This window comes from Rhinoraja longicauda, chromosome 23 (genome assembly GCF_053455715.1).
Source record: "Rhinoraja longicauda isolate Sanriku21f chromosome 23, sRhiLon1.1, whole genome shotgun sequence".
Lineage (NCBI taxonomy): Eukaryota > Metazoa > Chordata > Chondrichthyes > Rajiformes > Arhynchobatidae > Rhinoraja > Rhinoraja longicauda.
In genome coordinates, this window is record NC_135975.1 from 37,472,297 (window position 1) to 37,498,142 (window position 25,846).

At 51.1% G+C, this 25,846-nt stretch overlaps 1 protein-coding gene across 1 annotated transcript in view; it reads right to left on the reverse strand.

Moving 5' to 3' along the window:
• LOC144605048 (chloride anion exchanger-like) overlaps nucleotides 1–25,846 on the reverse strand; it is a 69,067-nt gene that overhangs the window by 25,846 nt on the left and 17,375 nt on the right. Inside the window, 6 exon segments of the mRNA XM_078420090.1 lie at nucleotides 3,615–3,680; nucleotides 6,569–6,682; nucleotides 9,027–9,174; nucleotides 11,792–11,874; nucleotides 20,221–20,373; nucleotides 23,238–23,402. Of these exon segments, the coding sequence (XP_078276216.1) occupies nucleotides 3,615–3,680; nucleotides 6,569–6,682; nucleotides 9,027–9,174; nucleotides 11,792–11,874; nucleotides 20,221–20,373; nucleotides 23,238–23,402 (729 nt within the window).

Genomic DNA, 25,846 nt, shown 5'->3' on the forward strand with positions numbered 1-25,846 from the left:
GGTCAAGGAATGGAGAGGACCTGGCTGATGGGACATTGTGTAGGTTGAGGGTTACGGGGAATGAATGTCAGGGTATGGAGAGGACCTGGCTGATGGGTGGTGGTGCAGGTAGAGACAAGATCACTCTGATGGAAGGCAGGCTGTTGTCCACATTGAATTCTACAACTTTAGGTAAACTGCTCTATTGCCCTTTCCACAAGAACTCCTATGTCCCTTTCACACCCAATCTCTTTCAAATCCCCCCAGTTTAGTTGAGTTTAGTTTATTGTCACATGTACTGAGGTACAGGGAAAAGCTTTAGTTGTGTGCTGACCAGCCAGCAGAAAGACAATACATGATTACAATAAAGCCACCACAGTGGACAGACAGAGGGTACAGGGAATGGTGTGAATAAAGTTAAGACAAAATGCAGTAAAGTATGATTAAATATAGCCTGAGGGTCTCCAATGAGGTGGATAGTAGTTCAGCACTGCTCTCTGGTTGTGGTAGGATGGTTCAGTTGCCTAATAACAGTTGGGAAGAAACTGTCCCTGAATCTGGAGGTGTGTGTCTTCACACTTCTGCACCTTTTGCCTGATGGGAGAAGAGGGAGTGGCCAGGGTGCGACTAGTCCTTGATGATGCTGCTGGCCTTGCCGAGGTAGCGTGAGGTGTAAATGGAGTCAATGGAAGGGAGGATAGTTTTGCGTAATGGTCGGGGCTGTAATACATCCCAATAAATGCTTTCTACGGCGCATGTGTAGAAGTTGGTGAGAGTTGTTACAGACATGCCAAACTTCCTCAGCCTTCTAAGGAAGTTGCTTAGGATGCTACTTCCCCTGCCCAGACACCCCTTACAGATTATTATCTGAATGGTGTCCAGTACAACGTGATCTGGGTGTCCTAGTGCATCAGTCACTGAAAGGAAGCATGCAGGTACAGCAGGCAGTGAAGAAAGCCAATGGAATGTTGGCCTTCATAACAAGAGGAGTTGAGTATAGGAGCAAAGAGGTCCTTCTGCAGTTGTACAGGGCCCTAGTGAGACCGCACCTGGAGTACTGTGTGCAGTTTTGGTCTCCAAATTTGAGGAAGGATATTCTTGCTATTGAGGGCGTGCAGCATATGTTTACTAGGTTAGTTCCCGGAATGGCGGGACTGTCATATGTTGAAAGACTGGAGCGGCTAGGCTTGTATACACTGGAATTTAGAAGGATGAGAGGGGATCTTATCGAAACATATAAGATTATTAAGGGGTTGGACACATTAGAGGCAGGAAACATGTTTCCCAATGTTGGCGGAGTCCAGAACCAGGGGCCACAGTTTAAGAATAAGGGGTAGGCCATTTAGAACAGAGATGAGGAAAAACATTTTCAGTCAGAGAGTTGTAAATCTGTGGAATTCACTGCCTCAGAAGGCAGTGGGGGCCAATTCTCTGAATGCATTCAATAGACAATAGACAATAGGTGCAGGAGTAGGCCATTCGGCCCTTCGAGCCAGCACCGCCATTCAATGTGATCATGGCTGATCATTCTCAATCAGTACCTCGTTCCTGCCTTCTCCCCATACCCCCTGACTCCGCTATCCTTAAGAGCTCTATCCAGCTCTCTCTTGAATGTATTCAGAGAATTGGCCTCCACTGCCTTCTGAGGCAGAGAATTCCACAGATTCACAACTCTCTGACTGAAAAAGTTTTTCCTCATCTCCGTTCTAAATGGCCTACCCCTTATTCTTAAACTGTGGCCCCTTGTTCTGGTCTCCCCCAACATTAGGAACATGTTTCCTGCCTCTAACGTGTCCAACCCTTAATAATCTTATATGTTTCGATAAGATCCCCTCTCATCTTCTAAATTCCAGTGTATACATGCCTAGTCGCTCCAGTCCTTCAACATATGACAGTCCGCCATTCTGGGAATTAACCTAGTAAACCTACGCTGCACGCCCTCAATAGCAAGAATATCCTTCCTTAAATTTGGAGACCAAAACTGCACTCAGTACTCCAGGTGCGGTCTCACTAGGGCCCTGTACAACTGCAGAAGGACCTCTTTGCTCCTAGACTCAACTCCTCTTGTTATGAAGGCCAACATTCCATTGGCTTTCTTCACTGCCTGCTGTACCTGCATGCTTCCTTTCAGTGACTGATGCACTAGGACACCCAGATCTTGTTGTACGTCCCCTTTTCCTAACTTGACACCATTCAGATAATACTCTGCCTTCCTATTCTTACCTCCAAAGTGGATAACCTCACACTTATCCACATTAAACTGCATCTGCCATGCATCCGCCCAAGAGAGAGCTAGATAGAGCTCTTAAGGATAGCGGAGTCAGGGGGTATGGGGAGAAGGCAGGAACGGGGTACTGATTGAGAATGATCAGTCATGATCACATTGAATTGTGGTGCTGGCCCGAAGGGCCAAATGGCCTACTCCTGCACCTATTGTCTATTGTCTATTGACTCAGCAGGACTGGTTCAGAGCAGCTATAGCTCTGGGGATGAAGCTATTCCTGTCTGGAGGTGCGGGCGTAGAAGGCCTTGTAACGTCTGCCGGATGGTAGAAGTTTGAACAGACTATTGCAGGGGTGTGAAGAGTCTTTGTGGATGCTGGTGGCTTTCCTGAGGCATCGTGTGTTGTAGATGCCCTCCAAGGCTGGAAGCTGTGTTCCGATAATCTTCTGAGCTCTGTAGACTACCCGCTGAAGAGCTTTCCTCTCTGCCTCCATGCAGCTGAGGTACCACACAGGGATGCCATGCGTTAGGATGCTCTCTATGGTGCAGCGGTAGAAGGTCGTCAGCAGCTGTTGGGGTAGACCAGACTTTTTCAGTGTTCTTAGGTAGAACAGTCGTTGCTGTGCCTTCTTGACCAGCGCAGCAGTGTTATTGGACCATGTTAGGTCCTCCAAGTTGTGAGTGCCCAGAAACTTGAAGCTGGACACTCTCTCCACACTGTCCCCGTTGATAGAGATTGGGGCGTATTCCCCGTTGTGTGACCTACGGAAGTTGATGATCAGCTCCTTGGTCTTGGTGGTATTTAGGGACAGGTTGTTATCAGAGCACCTGTCCGCCAGGTTCTGTATTTTGTTTCATCACCGTTGGTGATCAGCCCAATCACCGTTGTGTCGTCTACAAACTTGACAATGGTGTTGGTGTCGAAGGCAGGAGCACAGTCGTGTGTGAATAGGGAGTAGAGCATGGGGCTCAGAACACAGCCCTGTGGTGTGCCGGTACTCAGGGTGATAGTGGAGGACAGGTGCGGGCCCATTCTCACTGCCTGCGATCGTTCCAGTAGGAAGTCCAGGATCCAGTCGCATAACGACGAGCTGAGGCCTAGCTGGTGGAGTTTGGTGATGAGCTTGGTGGGGATGACCGTGTTGAAGGCAGAGCTATAGTCAATGAATAGCATCCTCACGTACGTGCCCTGTCTCTCCAGGTGAGTCAGGACAGTGTGAAGAGCCAGAGAGATGGCGTCCTCTGTGGATCTATTTGCCCTGTATGCAAATTGATGTGGGTCCAGTGAGTCAGGGATGCTGGATTTGATGTGTGAGAGGACCAGCCTTTCAAAGCACTTCATGACTATCGGAGTTAGGGCAACCGGACGGTAGTCGTTCAGGTTGGTGATCTTTGCTTTTTTCGGCACCAGCACTATGGTAGCCGACTTCAGCCAGAGATAATAACAGGTTAAAGATCCTGGTGAATACCTCAGCCAACTGTTCAGCACAGTCCTTCAGTACCCTTCCTTGAACTCCATCCGGGTCTGCAGCCTTGCATGGGTTGACCATTTGCAGAGCGCGTGTACTTCCTGTGTGCTCAGTTGCAAGACCAGTCCCTCCGCCTCGGCTGGGGTTCTTCCAGTCAAGGTGGTGTTGCCAGTTTCGAAGCGGGCAAAGAAGGTGTTTAGCTAGTTGGTTAGTGTGACAACGCTGTGGGGGCAGGCAGGGCTGCTCTTGTAGCCAGTGATGTCCCTGACACCCTGCCACATGCTTCTGGTGTCCGTGGTGTTGAAGTGGTCTTCCACCCGTTGCCTGTGGGTGTCTTTGGCCCTTTTTATACCTTTGTTCAGGTTTGACCTGGCAACACTCATGCTGATTTAAAGGCATTGTTGCGTGCCCTCAACAGGTTCTGTACCTCCTTATTCATCCAGGGTTCCCGTTTGGGAACATCTTTATTTCCTTGTCCTCCGTGACATTCTCCACACAGCAGTTGATGTAGGAAAATACAGTGGATATGTACTCCTCCAAGTCTACCTCTGAACCACAGGTGGCCTGTTTTGCAAACAGGTCCCAGTCGGTGCGATCAAAGCAGTCCTGGAGTTGTTGGGTGGCATCCTTGGGCCATATTGTGACCGTCTTTACAGTAGGTTTGGTCTTGCAGATGAGGGGTTTGTATGCGGGCAGTAGAAACAGTGAGAGGTGATCGGATTGTCCTAGGGGTGGGCAGGGGAGAGCTCTGTAGGCGACCTTTACGTTGGTGTACACTTTATCCAGTGTGTTTGAGCCCCTGGTAGGGCACTGCACATGTTGGTGGAATTTGTGGAGTGTGGCTCGTAGGTCGACCTGATTGAAGTCCCCGGCAACAATGAAGGTACCGTTGGGGTGGGCATCCTGCTGCTTGCTGATGGCCGAGTGCAGCTGTGCTAGTGCTAGGTTAGCATTAGCCTGTGGGGGAATGTATACGGCCATGATGATGACCACCGTAAACTCCCGAGGCAGATAGAACGGCCTACATTTGAGCAGTAGGTACTCCAGGTCTGGGGAGCAGTAGCTCTCTATTGCAGTGTGGTTGGTGCACCAGTCATTGTTAATGTAGATACAGAGCCCACCGCCCTTGCTCTTATCGGAGTCCTTTGTTCTATCAGCACGACGTAGTGACCGGTTTGTGAGCTCCACAGACCCGTCGGGAACCATCGCGTTGAGCCACGTCTCCGTGAAGATCAGCGCACAGCAGTCTCTCAGGGATCGCTGGGTGTTGCTCCATAGCCTTGCCTCATCCAGCTTGTTGGTGAGTGACAGGACATTTACGAGGAAGACGCTTGGTAGGGGTGGTCTTTGTGGGGCCCTCCGTACCCTGGCCTGCACCCCCGCTCTCCCACCGTAGTCTGGCCTGCACCCCACCCCCGCTCTCCCACCGTAGTCTGGCCTGCACCCCACCCCCACTCTCTCTCTGTAGTCTGGCCTACACCCCACCCCCGCTCTCTGTAGTCTGGCCTACACCCCACCCCCACTCTCTGTAGCCTGGCCTGCACCCCAACCCCACTCTCCCACCGTAGTCTGGCCTACACCCCACCCCCACTCTCTCTCTGTAGCCTGGCCTACACCCCACCCCCACTCTCTGTAGCCTGGCCTACACCCCACCCCCACTCTCTCTCTGTAGCCTGGCCTGCACCCCACCCCCGCTCTCTGTAGTCTGGCCTGCACCCCACCCCCACTCTCTGTAGTCTGGCCTATACCCCACCCCCACTCTCTGTAGTCTGGCCTATACCCCACCCCCACTCTCTGTAGTCTGGCCTACACCCCACCCCCACTCTCTGTAGTCTGGCCTGCACCCCACCCCCACTCTCTCTCTGTAGTCTGGCCTGCACCCCACCCCCACTCACTCTCTGTAGTCTGGCCTACACCCCACCCCCACTCTCTGTAGCCTGGCCTGCACCCCAACCCCACTCTCCCAACGTAGTCTGGCCTACACCCCACCCCCACTCTCTGTAGCCTGGCCTGCACCCCACCCCCGCTCGCCGTCCACGTTTTTGCTACCTCTCCCTGCGCTGTCTCCGTCTCCGTCTCCGTCTCCGTCTCCGTCTCCGTCTCCGTCTCCGTCTCCGTCTCCGTCTCCGTCTCCGTCTCCGTCTCCATCTCCGTCTCCGTCTCCGTCTCCGTCTCCGTCTCCGTCTCCGTCTCCGTCTCCTTCCCCCTGATGTGGTGATCCAGGGGCTGTTCTGCCCGGCTCAGTCGGGACTTTGGTGAGTGTTCTGTTGTACTCACCAGCCAGTCTCTCGCAGCCACGTCCAATGTTGAGCAGCTCCGTGTGGCTCCATGTGCGATCTGCCTTCCGTGAGCTGCAGTGCCTTGGGGAGCGTGCTGCCGCTGCGTCCAGACTCGCCGCCACGAGCTCCATCGGGGTTTCGGTGGAGGTGAGTGTAATGGATTTTGAATGAAAATTTAGCGACCTGTTTTTCTCGCTGCGTCCGATGTTGGGCTGCTTTGTGCGGCTCCGTAATCAGTCCGCCTTGCGTGGGCTGCAACGCTTTGGAGAGCGCGATGTCCCGCGTGGGCTGCTGTGTCCGGCCGTGCCGCCACCAGAACCGTTGGGATTTCGGTGCCGTGGCTGGTGGTGAGCTTTGGGTGTTCTTTTCTGTGTTTTTTAGGCACCTGGTTTTCACAGCTCTGAATTGCATCGTTCTGGAGAGTGCAAAGCCGCTGCGTCTGGACGCGCCACCATTTTCTCCCGAGTCCCCCCGCCTCCCCCCCACTTCCCCACAGTTGTGATGTAGTGCGGCCCAACCTGCCCATTGCCTGCTTCCTCTCCCTGCTAGTGTTGTTCTGTGGTCTGAGAGGAGGACTGGGCAAGGGGAGGGCAGGTTGGGGTGGTGTCAATGACTTACCTGTGTCTTGCCACCAGTGCTCTCCTGAACAGCTGTCCTGGACAGGGCCGTGCTGGCCGCAAACCCACGGAACGCCCCACAAAACATGTTGCTGATCCCGAAAGCCACCAGCTCCTGTAGAGATAACAAAGACCGCCAAATAACACACACACGCGTGGCCATCTCCATCATCACCATCAAATAACACACACACACGCGTGGCCATCTCCATCGCCACCGCCAAATAACACACATACGTGGCCATCTCCATCATCACCGCCAAATAACACGCGTGGCCATCTCCACGCGTGGCCATCTCCATCGCCACCGGCCAAATACACACCATCTCCATCCACCTCAAACTCATCAGCAATGACACAAGGACTGGTCAATGTCATCCTGAACCCCTGACCCTCCCCACCTCCCCTCCTCCCCCCACCCCTCCCCACCCCACCTCCCCCTCCTCCCCCTCCTCCCCCACCCTGCCCAATCCCTCCCCCTCCCCACCCTCCCCCCTCCCCCCCTCTCCCCACCCACCTCCCCTCCTCCCCTCCTCCCCACCTCCCCACCCCTCCCCACCTCCCCCTCCCCTCCCCTCCCCACCTCCCCCTCCCCCTCCCAACCCCTCCCCACCTCCCCTCCCCAACCCCTCCCCACCTCCCCCTCCCCCTCCCAACCCTCCCCACCTCCCCCTCCCCAACCCCCCTCCCCCCTCCCACCTCCCCCTCCCCACCCCCCCTCCCCCTCCCCCCACCCCTCCCCACCTCCCCCTCCACCCCTCCCCAACCCCTCCCCCTCCCCCTCCCCCTCCCCCTCCCCACCCTCCCCCTCCCCACCTCCCCACTCCCCTCCCCCTCCCAACCCCTCCCCACCCCCCCTCCCCACCTCCCCCTCCCCAACCCCTCCCCACCTCCCCCTCCTCCCAACCCCTCCCCACCCTCCCCCTCCCCTCCCCCTCCCTCCCCCTCCTCCCCCTCCCCCCCCTCCCCCTCCCTCCCCCTCCCCCTCCCCCTCCCCTCCCCCTCCCTCCCCCTCACCCCTCCCCACCTCCCCCTCCCCCTCCCCCTCCCCCTCCCCCTCCCCTCCCCCTCCCCTCCCCCTCCCCCTCCCCCTCCCCCTCCCTCCCCAACCCCTCCCCACCTCCCCCTTCCCCTCCCTCCCCAACCCCTCCCCACCTCCCCTCCCCCTCCCCCTCCCCAACCCCTCCCCACCTCCCCCTCCCCCTCCCCAACCCCTCCCCACCTCCCCCTCCCCCTCCCCAACCCCTCCCCACCTCCCCCTCCCCCTCCCTCCCCCTCCCTCCCCAACCACTCCCCACCTCCCCTCCCCCTCCCCCTCCCTCCCCCTCCCTCCCCAACCCCTCCCCACCTCCCCCTCCCCCTCCCTCCCCAACCCCTCCCCACCTCCCCCTCCCCCTCCCCCTCACCAACCCCTCCCCACCTCCCCCTCCCCCTCCCCCTCCCTCCCCAACCCCTCCCCACCTCCCCCTCCCCCTCCCCCTCCCTCCCCAACCCCTCCCCACCTCCCCCTCCCCCTCCCCCTCCCTCCCCAACCCCTCCCCACCTCCCCCTCCCCCTCCCCACCTCCCCCTCCCCCTCCCCCTCCCCAACCCCTCCCCAACCCCTCCCCACCTCCCCCTCCCCCTCCCTCCCCACCTCCCCCTCCCTCCCCACCTCCCCCTCCCCAACCCCTCCCCACCCCCTCTCCCCCTCCCCCTCCCCAACCCCTCCCCACCTCCCCCTCCCCCTCCCCAACCCCTCCCCCTCCCCAACCCCTCCCCACCTCCCCCTCCCCCTCCCCCTCCCCAACCCCTCCCCACCTCCCCCTCCCCACCTCCCCCTCCCCAACCCCTCCCCACCTCCCCAACCCCCCCCCACCTCCCCCTCCCCCTCCCCCTCTCCAACCCCTCCCCACCTCCCCCTCCCCAACCCCTCCCCAACCCCTCCCCACCTCCCCCTCCCCCTCCCCCTCCCCCTCCCCCTCCCCCTCCCCCTCCCCCTCCCCTCCCCCTCCCCCTCCCCCTCCCCCCCTCCCCCTCCCCCCCTCCCCCTCCCCCTCCCCACCTCCCCCTCCCCACCTCCCCCTCCCCCTCCCCAACCCCTCCCCACCTCCCCCTCCCCCTCCCCCTCCCCACCTCCCCCTCCCCAACCCCTCCCCACCTCCCCCACCCCCTCTCCCACCCCAACCCCTCCCCACCTCCCCCTCCCCCTCCCCACCCCCTCAAACACCTCTCGCCATCTCTTCCCTTTCTCTTCCTCCTGTCACTAGCTTCTCCTCACCACAGCCAGCCTCAATTTCCCCACTTGCATGTTGACTGACCACTCTACGCCCTTCTGCTCACCTGATGCCTTGCCCTCCCTCTGCCTCCCCTCACGTTCCCTGTAACCCTCCCTCCTCCTCCACTGTCCCAGCACCCACGGGCTCCTTCTCCCACACGTTGCCCATGTTGGATGCCCTTGTCTCTCTTCTAGTTGCCTACCTGATTTCCATCGATAACGTAATCGTGTTTGATGGAGTAAACTTTGGCCACTGAGAATGCAACAGCAAAGCCTACAATAGCAATTGAGAAGGCATCTCCAAAGCTCTGCTGCAGGACGGCAGTGTTGGGGGCCAGAGGTGTCTTATAGCTGGAACACATAACATCCAATTCATCGATCATTGTCATCACCATCCACTTCACCACAGACCTTCCCTTCCTTTGCTTGTTTTTAGTTTAGTTTAGTTTAGTTTAGAGATACAGTGTGGAAACAGGCCCTTCGGCCCACCGAGTCTGTGCCGACCAGCAATTCCTCTCCACTAGCACTATCCAACACACACTAGGGACAATTTACAATTTTACCACGCCAAGTAACCTACATACCTGTACGTCTTTGGAGTGTGGGAGGAAGCCAAAAATCTCAGCGAAAACCCACACCGGTCGGTCACGGGGGGGGGGGGGGGGAACGTACAAACCCCATACAGACTGCACCTGTCGTCAGGATGGAATCCGGGTCTCTGGCGCTGTGATGCAGCAGCACTACCACGCTGTGATACAGCAGCACTACCGCGCTGTGATGCAGCAACACTGTAATGCAGCAACACTGTAATGCAGCAACACTACCGTGCTGTGATGCAGCAACACTGTGATGCAGCAACACTGTAATGCAGCAACACTGTAATGCAGCAACACTGTAATGCAGCAACACTGTAATGCAGCAACACTGTAATGTAGCAACACTGCCGCGCTGTGATGCAGCAACACTGTGATGCAGCAACACTGTGATGCAGCAACACTGTAATGCAGCAACACTGTAATGCAGCAACACTGTAATGCAGCAACACTGTAATGCAGCAACACTGTAATGCAGCAACACTACCGCGCTGTGATGCAGCAACACTGTAATGCAGCAACACTGCCGCGCTGTGATGCAGCAACACTACCGCGCTGTAATGCAGCAACACTGTGATGCAGCAACACTGTGATGCAGCAACACTACCGCGCTGTAATGCAGCAACATTGTAATGCAGCAACACTACCGCTGCACAAGGTTAAAAAGGCCTGGTCATTGTTTCAGGAACAGGAGTTAGACTTTCAAGAGTTTCATGAGAGATCATTTGTCATATGCACTGGACATGAACTGCAAGGATGAACCAGAAGTTTGGATGTTAATTGTCCTGTGTCGATTTCCCCAGTGTGTAGGGAATAGCGACAGAAGTGGGATAACATCGTACTAGTGTGCATGGGTGGTCGATGGTCAGCCAGGTCTCAGTGTTTCCATGCTGGATCTTTCAATCGCATTTTTACATGCTGCAGCATTACAGGCACATTAGACACAATAACAATAATAAATCATAAATAATAAATAATCAGCGAGGTAATGCCGAGGCTGCAGAGTGTGCTGGTCAGGCCACATTTGTGAGCAATTTTGATGGAATGGATGTGGAGAGAGTGTTTGCATTGGTGGGAGACTGACTCTAGGACCAGAGGGCAGACTCAGAATAAAAGCATGTTACTTTAGGAAGGAGATGAGGAGGAATTTCTTTAGTCAGAGGGTGATGAATCTGTGGAATTCATTGTCACAGAAGGTTGTGGAGACCAAGTCAATGGATATTTTGAAGGCAGAGATTGACAGATTCTTGATTAGTACAGGTGTCAGGGGTCATGGGAAGAAGCCGGGAGAATGGGGTTGAGAGGGAAAGATAGATCAGCCATGATTGAATGGCGGTGTAGACTTGATGGGCCGAATGGCTTAATGGCAGTGTTGCTACATTATACTGCTCCTTAAACTTATGAACTTGTGATATGAAGCTAATACAGGTGTATAGGATTGGTGCAGGTGAACATCACAGTCAGTAGGGATGAGTTGGGCTGAAAGAACATTCTCTGTGCTGAGCGCAGGCAAGTCCCAAAGAAGCAGGGACTTGATAGAGGTTTTTAATTATTTTTTAAATTTTGAGAGGGACGGACAGAGTTGACGTGGGTAGGCTTTTCCCTTTGAGATTGGGGAAGATTCCAACAAGGGGACATAGCTTCAGAATTAAGGGACAAAGGTTTAGGGGTAACATGAGGGGGAACTTCTTTACTCAGAGGGTGGTGGCTGTATGGAATGGGCTTCCGGTGGAAGTGGTGGAGGCTGGCTCGATTTTATTATTTAAGAGTAAATTGGATAGGTATATGGATAGGAGGGGATTGGAGGGTTATGGTCTGAGTGCAGGTAGATGAGACTAGGTCAGGGAGAATGGTCGGCGTGGACTGGTAGGGCCGGACAGGCCTGTTTCCATGCTGTAGTTGTTATATGTTATATGTTATAAGCAGATGTGGCTGTGGTAGTGAGTCTGGGTCAAGATGTGGTCGTAGAGTAGGAGGGCAGGAGAAATCACAGAGAGGGAGCAGTGAGAGAGAGAGCATGTTGCCAAACTCTCGTCAAAGAGAGGAGGAGAACCTCTTCAAAGTCGGCATACCTTGAGGAGAAATCACAGTGGAGCAACGGGTAGTGTAGGAAAATAACTGCAGATGCTGGTACAAATCGAAGGTATTTATTCACAAAATGCTGGAGTAACTCAGCAGGTCAGGTCGGGTCTCGACCCGAAACGTCACCCATTCCTTCTCTCCTGAGATGCTGCCTGACCTGCTGAGTTACTCCAGCACTTTGTGAATAAATACCTTCTATTTGTACCAGCATCTACAGTTATTTTCCTACACTTCTCTATGCTGAGCGATCTATGAATGTACAATTCTATGAAAAGTATAAATGAGGTACTGACCCATTGGGCAGGTTTCCAACAATGGCAACTTTATAGGTGTCTTCAAAGTTAAATCCGTAGGAGACACCCGTGGCGATTATTGTCTGCAATGTAAGGAAGAATAGTCAACAATTGCCTGTGTAGATGCAAGGAACTATACAAGGGCTGCGGCCTTGCAGTGCCAGAGACCCAGGTTTGATCCTGACTACGGGTGTAGTGTGTACGCAGTTTGTACGTTCTTCCCCTGACTGTGTGGGTTTTCTCCGGGATCTCCAGCATCCTCCCACACTCCAAAGACGTACAGGTTTGGAGGTTAATTGTTTGGTAAAAAAAATGATAAATTGTCCCTAGTGTGTGGGAGAGTGTGAGTGTGCAAGGATCGCTGGTCGGCACACACTCAGTGGGCCGAAAGGCCTGTTTCCACACTGTATCTCTAAACTAAACTAAACTACAGATGCTGGTTTACAAAAAATGGTCACAAAGTGCTGGAGTAACTCAGCGGGTCAGGCAGCATCTCTGGAGAACAGGGATAGGTGACATTTCAGGTCGGGACTCCTCTTCTTCAGACTGAAGAAGGGTCCCAACCAAAAACGTCAGCTATCCATGTTCCCCAGAAATGTTGCCTGACCCACTAAGTTACTCCAGCACTTTGTGTCACGCCAAGGGTCCAGGTCGAGCGAAGGTGGGAGACTGTTTCAGGGGGGAGTGGACGTGGACTACAGGAGACCCCAGTGGCTGTGCCTATTGCAAATAGGTATACCCTCTTGGGAACTGTCGGGGCAGAAGACGTTTCCAGTCCGAGTGGCGGACCTGTTGGCAAGGATACTCGACAGGGGAGACCGAAGTCTGGAAGAGCCGTAGTGGTCGGTGACTCCATAGTCCGAGGGACGGACAGAAGATTCTGTGGCAGCAGGAGGGACTTGAGGATGGTCTGTTGCCTCCCTGGTGCCAGGGTTCAACACATCACAGACCGGCTTCAGAAAATCCTAGTGAGGGAAGGCGATCAACCTGAAGTCGTTGTGCACGTGGGCACGAATGACGTCGGGCGGAAGAGGAAGGAGGTGCTACAGCGGGAGTTTAGAGAGTTGGGAAAAGCGCTGAGAAGTAGGACGTCGAAGGTGGTTATCTCTGGACTGCTACCGGTACCTCGTGCTGGTGAGGCCAGGAACAGAGAGATAGAGGGTATGAATTTATGGCTGAGGGGCTGGTGCAGAGAGCAGGGATTTAGATTTCTGGACCACTGGGATCTCTTCTGGGCTAGGGGTGACTTGTACAAAAGGGACGGGTTGCATCTTAACAGCAGGGGGACAAACATTCTGGCAGGCAGGTTTGCTAGTGTGACACCTGTGGCTTTAAACTAAGTAGTGGGGGGGAGGGGTTAACAAATTGTGAATATGAAGATGAGGTAAAAGGGAATACAGGAGATATTGCAAAAGACTCTCGGAAGAATGGGAACAGAAGTTCTAGAGCGGAAAAGAAATTAAGGGCAGGGCCAATTGTGAACGATGTGAGAGAGGAGGTAAATACAGAAGTTAAAGTGTTGTACTTAAATGCGCGTAGTATAAAAAATAAAGTGGATGAGCTTGAGGCTCAGTTAGTCATGGGCAAGTATGATGTTGTAGGGATCACTGAGACATGGCTACAAGAGGACCAGGGCTGGGAACTGAATATTCAGGGGTACACAACGTATAGAAAAGACAGACAGGTGGGCAGAGGGGGTGGGGTTGCTCTGATGGTAAGGAATGATATTCATTCCCTTGCAAGGGGTGACATAGAATCAGGAGATGTTGAATCAGTATGGATAGAAATGAGAAATTGTAAGGGTAAAAAGACCCTAATGGGAGTTATCTATAGGCCCCCAAACAGTAGCCTCGACATAGGGTGCAAGTTGAATCAGGAGATAAAATTGGCGTGTCAAAAATGTAATGCTACGGTGGTTATGGGAGATTTCAACATGCAGGTAGACTGGGAAAATCAGGTTGGAAATGGACCCCAGGAAAGAGAGTTTGTAGAGTGCCTTCGAGATGGATTCTTAGAACAGCTTGTACTGGAGCCTACCAGGGAGAAGGCAATTCTGGATTTAGTGTTGTGTAATGATCCTGATCTGATAAGGGGACTAGAGGTAAAAGAGCCATTAGGAGGCAGTGATCACAACATGATAAGTTTTACTCTGCAAATGGAAAGGCAGAAGGGAAAATCGGAAGTGTCGGTATTACAGTATAGCAAAGGGGATTACAGAGGCATGAGGCAGGAGCTGGCCAAAATTGATTGGAAGGAGGCCCTAGCAGGGAAGACGGTAGAACAGCAATGGCAGGTATTCCTGGGAATAATGCAGAGGTTGCAGGATCAATTTATTCCAAAGAGGTGGAAAGACTCTAAGGGGAGTAAGAGACACCTGTGGCTGACGAGGGAAGTCAGGGACAGCATAAAAATTAAGGAGAGGAAGTATAACATAGCAAAGAAGAGTGGGAAGACAGAGGATTGGGACTCTTTTAAAGAGCAACAAAAGTTAACTAAAAAGGCAATACGGGGAGAAAAGATGAGGTACGAGGGTAAACTAGCCAATAATATAAAGGAGGATAGCAAAAGTTTTTTTAGGTACGTGAAGAGGAAAAAAATAGTCAAGGCAAATGTGGGTCCCTTGAAGACAGAAGCAGGGGAATTTATTATGGGGAACAAAGAAATGGCAGACGAGTTAAACCGTTACTTTGGATCTGTCTTCACTGAGGAAGATACACACAATCTCCCAAATGTTCTAGGGGCCGGAGAACCTAGGGTGATGGAGGAACTGAAGGAAATCCACATTAGGCAGGAAATGGTTTTGGGTAGACTGATGGGACTGAAGGCTGATAAATCCCCAGGGCCTGATGGTCTGCATCCCAGAGTACTTAAGGAGGTGGCTCTAGAAATAGTGGAAGCATTGGAGATCATTTTTCAATGTTCTATAGATTCAGGATCAGTTCCTGTGGATTGGAGGATAGCAAATGTTATCCCACTTTTTAAGAAAGGAGGGAGAGAGAAAACGGGTAATTATAGACCAGTTAGTCTGACATCAGTGGTGGGGAAGATGCTGGAGTCAATTATAAAAGACGAAATTGCTGAGCATTTGGATAGCAGTAACGGGATCATTCCGAGTCAGCATGGATTTACGAAGGGGAAATCATGCTTGACAAATCTACTGGAATTTTTTGAGGATGTAACTAGGAAAATTGACAAGGGAGAGTCAGTGGATGTGGTGTACCTCGACTTTCAGAAAGCCTTCGACAAGGTCCCACATAGGAGATTAGTGGGCAAAATTAGGGCACATGGTATTGGGGGTAGGGTACTGACATGGATAGAAAATTGGTTGACAGACAGAAAGCAAAGAGTGGGGATAAATGGGTCCCTTTCGGAATGGCAGGCAGTGACCAGTGGGGTACCGCAAGGTTCGGTGCTGGGACCCCAGCTATTTACGATATACATTAATGACTTAGACGAAGGGATTAAAAGTACCATTAGCAAATTTGCAGATGATACTAAGTTGGGGGGTAGTGTGAATTGTGAGGAAGATGCAATAAGGCTGCAGGGTGACTTGGACAGGTTGTGTGAGTGGGCGGATACATGGCAGATGCAGTTTAATGTAGGTAAGTGTGAGGTTATTCACTTTGGAAGTAAGAATAGAAAGGCAGATTATTATCTGAATGGTGTCAAGTTAGGAGGAGGGGGAGTTCAACGAGATCTGGGTGTCCTAGTGCATCAGTCAATGAAAGGAAGCATGCAGGTTCAGCAGGCAGTGAAGAAAGCCAATGGAATGTTGGCCTTCGTAACAAGAGGAGTTGAGTATAGGAGCAAAGAGGTCCTTCTACAGTTGTACCGGGCCCTGGTGAGACCGCACCTGGAGTACTGTGTGCAGTTTTGGTCTCCAAATTTGAGGAAGGATATTCTTGCTATGGAGGGCGTGCAGCGTAGGTTCACTAGGTTAATTCCCGGAATGGCGGGACTGTCGTATGTTGAAAGGCTGGAGCGATTGGGCTTGTATACACTGGAATTTAGAAGGATGAGGGGGGATCTTATTGAAACATATAAGATAATTAGGGGATTGGACACATTAGAGGCAGATAACATGTTCCCAATGTTGGGGGAGTCCAGAACAAGGGGCCACAGTTTGAGAATAAGGGGTAGGCCATTTAGAACGGAGATGAGGAAGAACTTTTTCAGTCAGAGGGTGGTGAAGGTGTGGAATTCTCTGCCTCAGAAGGCAGTGTAGGCCAGTTCGTTGGATGCTTTCAAGAGAGAGCTGGATAGAGCTCTTAAGGATAGCGGAGTGAGGGGGTATGGGGAGAAGGCAGGAACGGGGTACTGATTGAGAGTGATCAGCCATGATCGCATTGAATGGCGGTGCTGGCTCGAAGGGCTGAATGGCCTACTCCTGCACCTATTGTCTATTGTCTATTGTCTATTGTTGTCAGCTTTCATGCATTGAGTATACCTCGCGCAGCACACCAATAAACTTCATTTATACCCGAGGGGTTCCAGGCCACGTGGGTTGGAATGTATCCTGGACAAGGATTGTAACAGAGTTGTTTAATCCTGAGTGTATTTGTTATTTAAGAATATTTGTTTTATTTTGTACTATGGTGGTGGGTTTGTTGGTATTGTTTTTATTGTACATTCTGGTAATAATTGATTCAAATTATTGTTAGTTACAAAAAAGGAGAAAGATTGTCTGCCCTCTACGGTTTGTCATTGGCTCCCTGGGAGAAGGTTGATGCTTCCACTCCTGCATCGTGACGGGGTCTCTAGTCCTTGAAAGATTGTCTGCCCTCTACGGTTTGTCATTGGCTCCTGGGAGAAGGTTGATGCTTCCACTCCTGCATCGTGACGGGGTCTCTAGTCCTTGAAAGACTGTCTGCCCTCTACGGTTTGTCATTGGCTCCTGGGAGAAGGTTGATGCTTCCACTCCTGCATCGTGACGGGGTCTCTAGTCCTTGAAAGATTGTCTGCCCTCTACGGTTTGTCATTGGCTCCTGGGAGAAGGTCTCTCTCTACCTGTTGGTGCTTCCACACCTGTATCATGACAGGGTCTCTAGTCCTTGGAGCGCAGGAGGCTGCAGGGTGATCTTATAGAGGTGTACAAAACCATGAGGGGAATACATAAGATAAATGCATAATCTTTTACCCAGAGTAGGGGAATCAAGAACCAGAGGACATGGCTTTCAAGTGAGGGGGAAAGATTTAATACGTACCTGAGAGGAAACCTTTTCACCTAGGTGGTGGGTATATAGAACAAGATGTTGGAGGAGGTAGTTGAGGCAGGTACTGTTACAACATTTAAAAGATACAGAATGTGGACAGGTACATGGATAAGAAAAGTTTAGAGGGATATAGGCCAAATGCAAGCAAGTGGGACTAGGTTAAATGGGCATGTTGGTCAGCAGGGCTCAGTTATACCAAAGGGCTTTTCCGTGCTATGACTATGTCACTGGGAGGCTCTGGCTGAATCCTTCACTTGTGTCACCAAGGCTGCTAACTCTGCTCTCTGAATCTCACAACTCATTTAGTTCAGTTTAATTTAGTTTAAAGAATCAGCATGGAAACAGGTACTGCAGCCCACACTGGTAGACACAAAATGCTGGAGTAACTCAGCAGGTCAGGCAGCATCTCTGGAGAGAAGGAATGGGTGACGTTTCGGGTCGAGACCCTTCTTCAAACTGATGTCAGGGGAGGGGGTGGGACTTTGTCCCCCAACATCAGTCTGAACAAGGGTCTCGACCCAAAACGTCACCCATTCCGCCTCTCCGGAGATGCTGCCTGACCCGTTGAGTTACTCCAGCTTTTTGTGTCTACCTTCGATTTAAACCAGCATATGCAGTTTTCTTTCCTACCTGTTCACACTAGTTTGATGCTATTCCACTTTCATATCCACTCCCTCCAAACTAGGACCAATTTACAGAGGCCACATAACCTGCACGAGTTTGGGATGTGGGAGGAAACCCAAACACCTGGAAGAAACCCACGAGGTCACAGGGAGAACGTGCAAACTGCACACAGATTGCACCCAAGGTCAGGATGGAACAGAGTGTGTGGAGCTGTAAGGCAGCAGCTTTACCAGCTGTGCCACTCTCACTCACCCACCCTGCCTTGCCCAGCCATTTGTAATTACAGCTTTACCAGCTGTGCCACTCTCATCCACTCACCCACCCTGCCTTGCCCAGCCATTTGTAATTACAGCTTTACCAGCTGTGCCACTCTCACTCACTCACTCACCCACCCTGCCTTGCCCAGCCATTTGTAATTACAGCTTTACCAGCTGTGCCACACTCACTCACTCACTCACCCACCCTGCCTTGCCCAGCCATTTGTAATTACAGCTTTACCAGCTGTGCCACTCTCATCCACTCACCCACCCTGCCTTGCCCAGCCATTTGTAATTACAGCTTTACCAGCTGTGCCACTCTCATCCACTCACCCACCCTGCCTTGCCCAGCCATTTGTAATTACAGCTTTACCAGCTGTGCCACTCTCATCCACTCACCCACCCTGCCTTGCCCAGCCATTTGTAATTACAGCTTTACCAGCTGTGCCACTCTCATCCACTCTCTCTCACCCACCCTGCCTTGCCCAGCCATTTGTAATTACAGCTTCGTTGTGACAATATAACCACCGTTTTAACAAAAAACATGATGGAACAATTCCACAGATGTTTCCAACTGGAATTTATACCGACACAGCAAGAGTTAAACAGATTACAAGGTGCAGTCAATTAGACAATACATATAAGTACAGCACCTTCACCTCTAACCCTTGCTATTCTTGGTAATGTTGTGCAATAATCGATGTTGCCATGTACAATAGCCGTAATTGCACTTGGTGTGTAAGTCAGTTACAAAGCCAAACTAACTTATCTCCTGTGATAAGGAAATTGCTACAGATAAATGTCATTATATCTGAGGCATTTACAATGTTGACTTACTGCTCTCTGGTTACCATTATAGCCTGGTTGGTGCCTCCAACTCATCTCTATAAATACTGGACCAAACCACAGTTGAGTTTATTTAGCTTAGAGATACAGCGTGGAAACAGGCCCTTCAGCCAGCCGAGTCCATGCCAACAAGTGATTCCTGCACATTAACACTATTCTACACACACTGGGGACAATTTACATTTATACTCAGCCAATTAACCTACAATCCTGTATATCTGTGGAGTGTGGAGGAAACCAAAGATCTCGGAGAAAATTCACACGATCATGGGGAGAACTTGCAAACTCCGCACAGACAGAACCCTTAGTCGGGATAAAACGTGGGCCTCTGGCATTGAAAGCGCTGTAAGGCAGCAATTCTACTGCTGCACCACCATTCTGCAGTTACAGACTTACAGAGGATCGATTTGAAAAGACAAGGTCTATTGGAGTGTGAAGGGTTTTCTTATGGAGGTACATAAAATCATGAGAGGAATAGATCGGGTAGTCTCTTGCCCAGAGTAGGGGAATTGAGAACTAATGAACATAGGTTTATGGTAAGGGGGAAAGATTTTATAGCAATCTGAGGGGTAACTTTTTTATGCAAAGGTGGTGGGTGTATAGAACCAACTGCCAGAGGAGGTAGTTGAGGAAGATACTATCGCAACGTTTAAGAAACAATTAGACAGGTACATGGATCGGACAGGTTTCGAGGGATCTGTGCCAAACGCAGGCAGGTGGGACATGTTGGCCAGTGTGTGCTAGCTGGGCCGAAGGGCCTGTTTCCACACTGTATCACTCTATGACGGTGAGAGAGGGAGCAGTAAGTCAGGGATTGCCAGTAATATTGCTTGTAAGAAATCCAAACTCAGCACCCATAGTGCTGTTGAGGTAGAATTGTAAAATTGTCAAAACACGAGTATTGTTAGCTGAGTTTTAAAAGGGACAAGGGCACAGATATAGACCTGAGATACAGATCAGCTATGTTTAAAGATTAGAGTTACAGCACGGAACAGGCCCTTCGGCCCACCGGATTCATGCTAACCAGCGATCCCTGTACACTAACATTATCCTACATTCTTGGGACAATTTACAATTTTTACCAAAGCCAATTAACCTGTAAACCTGAGGTATTTATTCACAAAATGCTGGAGTAACTCAGCAGGTCAGGCAGCATCTCAGGACAGAAGGAATGGGCGACGTTTGGGGTTGAGATCCTTCTTCAGACTGATGTCAGGGGAGGGGGCGGGACAAAGGAACCTTTAAACTGTGCATCTTTGGAGTGTGGGAGGAAACTAGAAACCGGCTAAAACTCACGCAGGTGACGGGGAGAACGTACAAACTGCATACAGACAGCACCTGTAGTCAGGATCAAACCCGAGTCTCTGGCACTGTGAGGCAGCAACTCTACCGCTGTGCCACGGCTAAAGACTAATGGATTGACTGGGGCATTCCACAGCTGTTGTGAGTTCTGAAGGTTGCAAAGTACAAGTGGAGGGCCACAACTCACCATAATAACCTCAATGGGTATTGGTACCGGGAGCTTGGACTTGAACCGATCATTAACCTCCTTCACGACGAACACAACGCCCATGATGATGAGTGCGATGATGATGTCGGCCACGTTGGATTCCGTGATATGCGTGAAGATGTGTTTCAGCGTCTGAAGTAACACACAATGTACACGTCAACAATCTTGTACTTGTAAGCTGTGGCAGCTGACAACCCAGCAGCACCAACGGTGATTTATCTAATTTCAAGTAACCCCTGCATTCCCTCCCTCCCTCCCCCCTGCCTCACCCTGGTCATCCTACTAGTTCCACTGTTCGCATCCCTGTCTAACTTGAAGTCATCCCTGCATTCTCTCTCTCCCCCCCACCCTGGTCATATAACCATATAACCATATAACAACTACAGCACGGAAACAGGCCTGTCCAGCCCTACCAGTCCACGCCGACCACTCTCTCTGACCTAGTCTCATCTACCTGATCTCAGACCATAACCCTCTAATCCCCTCTTATCCATATACCTATCCAATTTACTCTTAAATAATAAAATCGAGCCTGCCTCCACCACTTCCACCGGAAACCCATTCCATACAGCCACCACCCTCTGAGTAAAGAAGTTACCCCTCATGTTACCCCTAAACTTTTGTCCCTCAATTCTGAAGCTATGTCCCCTTGTTGGAATCTTCCCCACTCTCAAAGGGAAAAGCCTACCCACGTCAACTCTGTCCGTCCCTCTCAAAATTTTAAAAACCTCTATCAAGTCCCCCCTCAACCTTCTACGCTCCAAAGAATAAAGACCCAACCTGTTCAACCTCTCTCTGTAGCTTAAGTGCTGAAACCCAGGCAACATTCTAGTAAAACTAGTCATCCTACTAGTTCCACTGTTCGCATCCCTGTATTTAACTTGAAGTCATCCCTGCATTTTCTTTCCCCCCCCGCCACCCTAGTTGTCCTACTAGTTCCACTGTTCGCATCCCTGTCTAACTTGAAGTCATCCCTGCATTCTCTCTCTCCCCACCCCCCCCCCCCACCCTAGTTGTCCTACTAGTTCCACTGTTCGCATCCCTGTCTAACTTGAAGTCATCCCTGCATTCTCTCTCTCCCCACCCCCCCCCCCACCCTAGTTGTCCTACTAGTTCCACTGTTCGCATCCCTGTGTCTAACTTGAAGTAACCCTGCATTCTCTCTCCCCCACCCTAGTTGTCCTACTAGTTCCACTGTTCGCATCCTTATTATCCTTCATTATCTCTTCCCCAGCCAACAATGGGCCATTGTGGGCTCACTCTTCCTCAGTCACCTGTTGCTGGCCCTGCTTGTTCTGGCCTTTTGCTACCTCCAGTTCCCCCTCCCCTTTCAGTCTGGAGAAGGGTCCCGACCTAGAACGTCACCCTTCCATTCTCTCCTGAGATGATGCCTGACCTGCTGAGTTATTCCAGCACTTAGTGTCTAACTTCAGCATTCTGGTACACCTCTCATGCACCCTCTCCAAAGCCTCCACTTCTTTTAAAGAGTGACACTAAAAATCCACCCAATATTTATTTACGAGGAGCAGATCTAATTCCTTGGGTAAAGTCCAATTGAATGAACAACAGCTACTAAAACAAATAGAACTAAGTAGAACTAAGAATCATTTAGGCTCAGAAGGGTAGTACTTTGTTCTGGTCTTTTCCTACCTCCAGTCCCCTCCCCCTCTGCTTTCAGCCTGATGGAGTATCCTGACCTGAAACGTCACCCATCCTTTTTCCCCAGAGATGCTGCCTTTTTCCCCGCTGAGTTACTCCAGCACTTTATGTCTATCTTCACCTGACCTTCCCGTGAAATCTGTATTAACTCCTACAATTTGCTTCATGCAAGCTTGCATTGGTTCATGAGTATTTGGAGTAGAATTAGGCCATTCGGCCCATCAAGTCTGCTCTGCCATTTAATCATGGCTGATCTATTTCTCCCACCGAACCCCATTCTCTGCCTTCTCCCATAACCCTAAAGAAATTCCACCTCATCTCCTTCCTAAAGGAACGTCCTTTAAATCTTAGGCTATGACCTCTAGTCCTAGACAGGTTGTGTGAGTGGGCGGATGCATGGCAGATGCAGTTTAATGTGGATAAGTGTGAGGTTATCCACTTTGGTGGTAAGAATAGGAAGGCAGATTATTATCTGAATGGTGTCAAGTTAGGAAAAGGGGACGTACAACGAGATCTGGGTGTCCTAGTGCATCAGTCACTGAAAGGAAGCATGCAGGAATAGCAGGCAGTGAAGAAAGCCAATGGAATGTTGGCCTTCATAACAAGAGGAGTTGAGTATAGGAGCAAAGAGGTCCTTCTGCAGTTGTACAGGGCCCTAGTGAGACCACACCTGGAGTACTGTGTGTAGTTTTGGTCTCCAAATTTGAGGAAGGATATTCTTGCTATTGAGGGCGTGCAGTGTAGGTTCACTAGGTTAATTCCCGGAATGGCGGGACTGTCATATGTTGAAAGACTGGAGCGACTAGGCTTGAATACATTGGAATTTAGAAGGATGAGAGGGGATCTTATTGAAACGTATAAGATTATTAAGAGGTTGGACACGTTGAACATGTTCCCAATGTTGGGGGAGTCCAGAACAAGGGGCCACAGTTTAAGAATAAGGGGTAAGCCATTTAGAACGGGGATGAGGAAAAACTTTTTCAGTCAAAGAGTTGTGAATCTGTGGAATTCTCTGCCTCAGAAGGCAGTGGAGGCCAATTCTCTGAATGCATTCAAGAGAGAGCTGGATAGAGCTCTTAAGGGTCGCGGAGTCAGGGGGTATGGGGAGAAGGCAGGAACGGGGTACTGATTGAGAATGATCAGCCATGATCACATTGAATGGCGGTGCTGGCTCGGAGGGCCGAATGGTCTCCTCCTGTCTATTGTCTATTGTCTAGACTCTCCACATCCACTCTATACAGGCCTTTCACTATTCGGTACGTTTCAATGAGGTTCACGGTATTAAAAATGATAATAACTATCAGAGGTGCAATTTTCTGAGACTGGTTTGGACTCACGTATATGAGGGCCAAGGGCCCATTGAAACTGGGAACCGTCAGCTGGAAGACAAACTTGAGCTGCGAGACCAGCACGTGGATGGCAGCGGCCGTGGTGAAGCCCGAGATCATCGGGTCTGACAGGTAAATGACAATGAAACCCACCTGGAGAAAGCCAAGAGCCAGCTGAGAAGAAAGGGAGAGAAGGGTGAGTTTAATAGGCTGCTTTGCGGGTGGACATTTTTGATCTGGCCATAAAGGCACTCATAACTTCATATAAGGATTGGACAAGCTAGATGCAGGAAAAATGTTTCCAATGTTGGGCAAGTCCAGAACCAGGGGCCACAGTCTTAGAATAAAGGGGAGGCCATTTTAAACCGAGATGAAACATTTTCACCCAGAAAGTTGTGAATTTGTGGAATTCTCTGCCACAGAGGGCAGTGGAAGCCAAATCACTGGATGGATTTAAGAGAGAGTTAGATAGAGCTCTAGGGGCTAGTGGAATCAAGGGATATGGGGAGAAGGCAGGCACGGGTTATTGATTGGGGACGATCAGCCAATGAATGGCGGTGCTGGCTCGAAGGGCCAAATGGCCTCCTGATGCACTTTTTTTTTTTCTTTCTATAAGTTCAAGTTCATAAGTTCTAGGAGCAGAATTAGGCCCTTCGGCCCATCAAGTCTACTCCGCCATTCAATCATTGCTGATCTATCTTTTCCTCTCAACCCCATTCTCCTGCCTTCTCCCCATAACCCCTGACACCCTTACCAATCAAGAATCTGTCAATCTCCTACTTAAAAACATCCACTGACTTGGCCTCCACAGCTGTCTGTGGCAATGAATTCCACAAATTCACCACCCTCTGACTAAAGACATTTTTCCTCATCTTCATTCTAAAGGTACGTCACTTTATTCTGAGGCTGTGGCTTCTGGTCAAGTCAAGTTTATTTGTCACATACATATACAGGATGTGCAGTGAAATGAAAGTGGCAATGCCTGCGGATTGTGCTAAACTACAAAACAGAATAGAAAAAAAAATTTAACACAAAAAATAAATTAATACAGTAAATTAAATTAGTCCCTGGTGATATGAGAGTTAACAGTCCTGATGGCCTATGGGAAGGAACTCCGTCTCATCCTCTCTGTTTTCACAGCGTGACAGCGGAGGCGTTTGCCTGACCGTAGCAGCTGGAACAGTCCGTTGCTGGGGTGGCAGGGGTCCCCCATAATGTTGTTGACTCTGGATCTGCACCTCCTGATGTATAGGTCCTGCAGGGGGACGAGTGTAGTTCCCATAGTGCATTCAGCCGAACGCACTACTCTCCGTAGAGCCTTCCTGTCCTGGGCAGAGCTGTTCCCAAACCAGATTGTAATGTTGCCGGACAGGATGCTCTCTACAGCCGCAGGGTAGAAGCAATGAAGGATCCTTAGAGACACTCTGAATTTCCTCAACTGTCTAAGGTGGTAAAAGCGCTGCTTTGCCTTACCCACCAGTGCGGCAATCTGTGTTGTCCATGTCAGATCCTCTGTGATGTGGACTCCCAGGTATTTAAAGCTGCTCACCCTATCCACAATCGACCCATTTATCTCCAGTGGCGTGTATGTCCTCGAATGTTGAGCCCTTCTAAAGTCCACAATCAGCTCCTTTGTTTTAGTGACATTCAAGAAGAGGCTATTGTCCTGACACCAGAGTGCCAGATCAGCCACCTCCTCCCGGTAGGCCTTCTCATCGTTGTTGGAGATCCGGCCCACCACCACAGTGTCATCAGCAAACTTGATGATGGAGTTGGAGCTGAACATGGCCCCACAGTCATGTGTGTACAGGGAGTACAGTAGGGGGCTAAGGACGCAGCCCTGGGGGGATCCTATGTTCAGGGTGAGGGAGCTAGATGTGTGTTCCCCCATCTTGACCACTTGGGGCCTGGCAGTGAGAAAGTCCAGGACCCAGGCACACAGAGGGGTGCTAAGCCCCAGTTCCAGCAGCTTCTCAACCAGTCTGCTGGGGACTATTGTGTTGAATGCTGAACTAAAGTCAATGAACAGCATCCTCACATAGCCCCCCTGGCTGTCCAGATGAGAGAGAGCGGTGTGTAGAACCTGGGAGACCGCATCATCCGTGGACCTGTTCGGACGGTATGCGAACTGTAGTGGGTCCATGTTGCGAGGAAGGAGGGCGCAGATGTGCTTCTTGACTAGCCTCTCAAAGCATTTCATGACAACCGAGGTGAGGGCCACCGGTCGGTAGTCATTTAAACACGCTGGAGAGGCATTCTTTGGCACCGGTACAATGATGGATCTTTTGAAGCATGCAGGGACCACGGACTTGGCCAAGGAGAGGTTGAATATTGTGGTGAGCACTGGAGCAAGCTGAGTAGCACAAGACTTTAGTACTCGCCCAGATATACCATCTGGGCCTCCAGCTTTTCTCGTGTTCACACGCGTCAGAGCCCACCTCACCTCATGATCGGACACCGAGAATGTGTGCACATCCCCGGCGGTGGATCCCCCTCCCGCCTCGCTAGCCAGCGTCCCTTCGGTGCTGTTTTTAGACGGCGAGCTGGGGGTGTTACCCGTCTCAAACCGTGCGTAAAAAGAGTTCAGGTCATCAGCTAAGGAGGAGCCGGCACTTCCG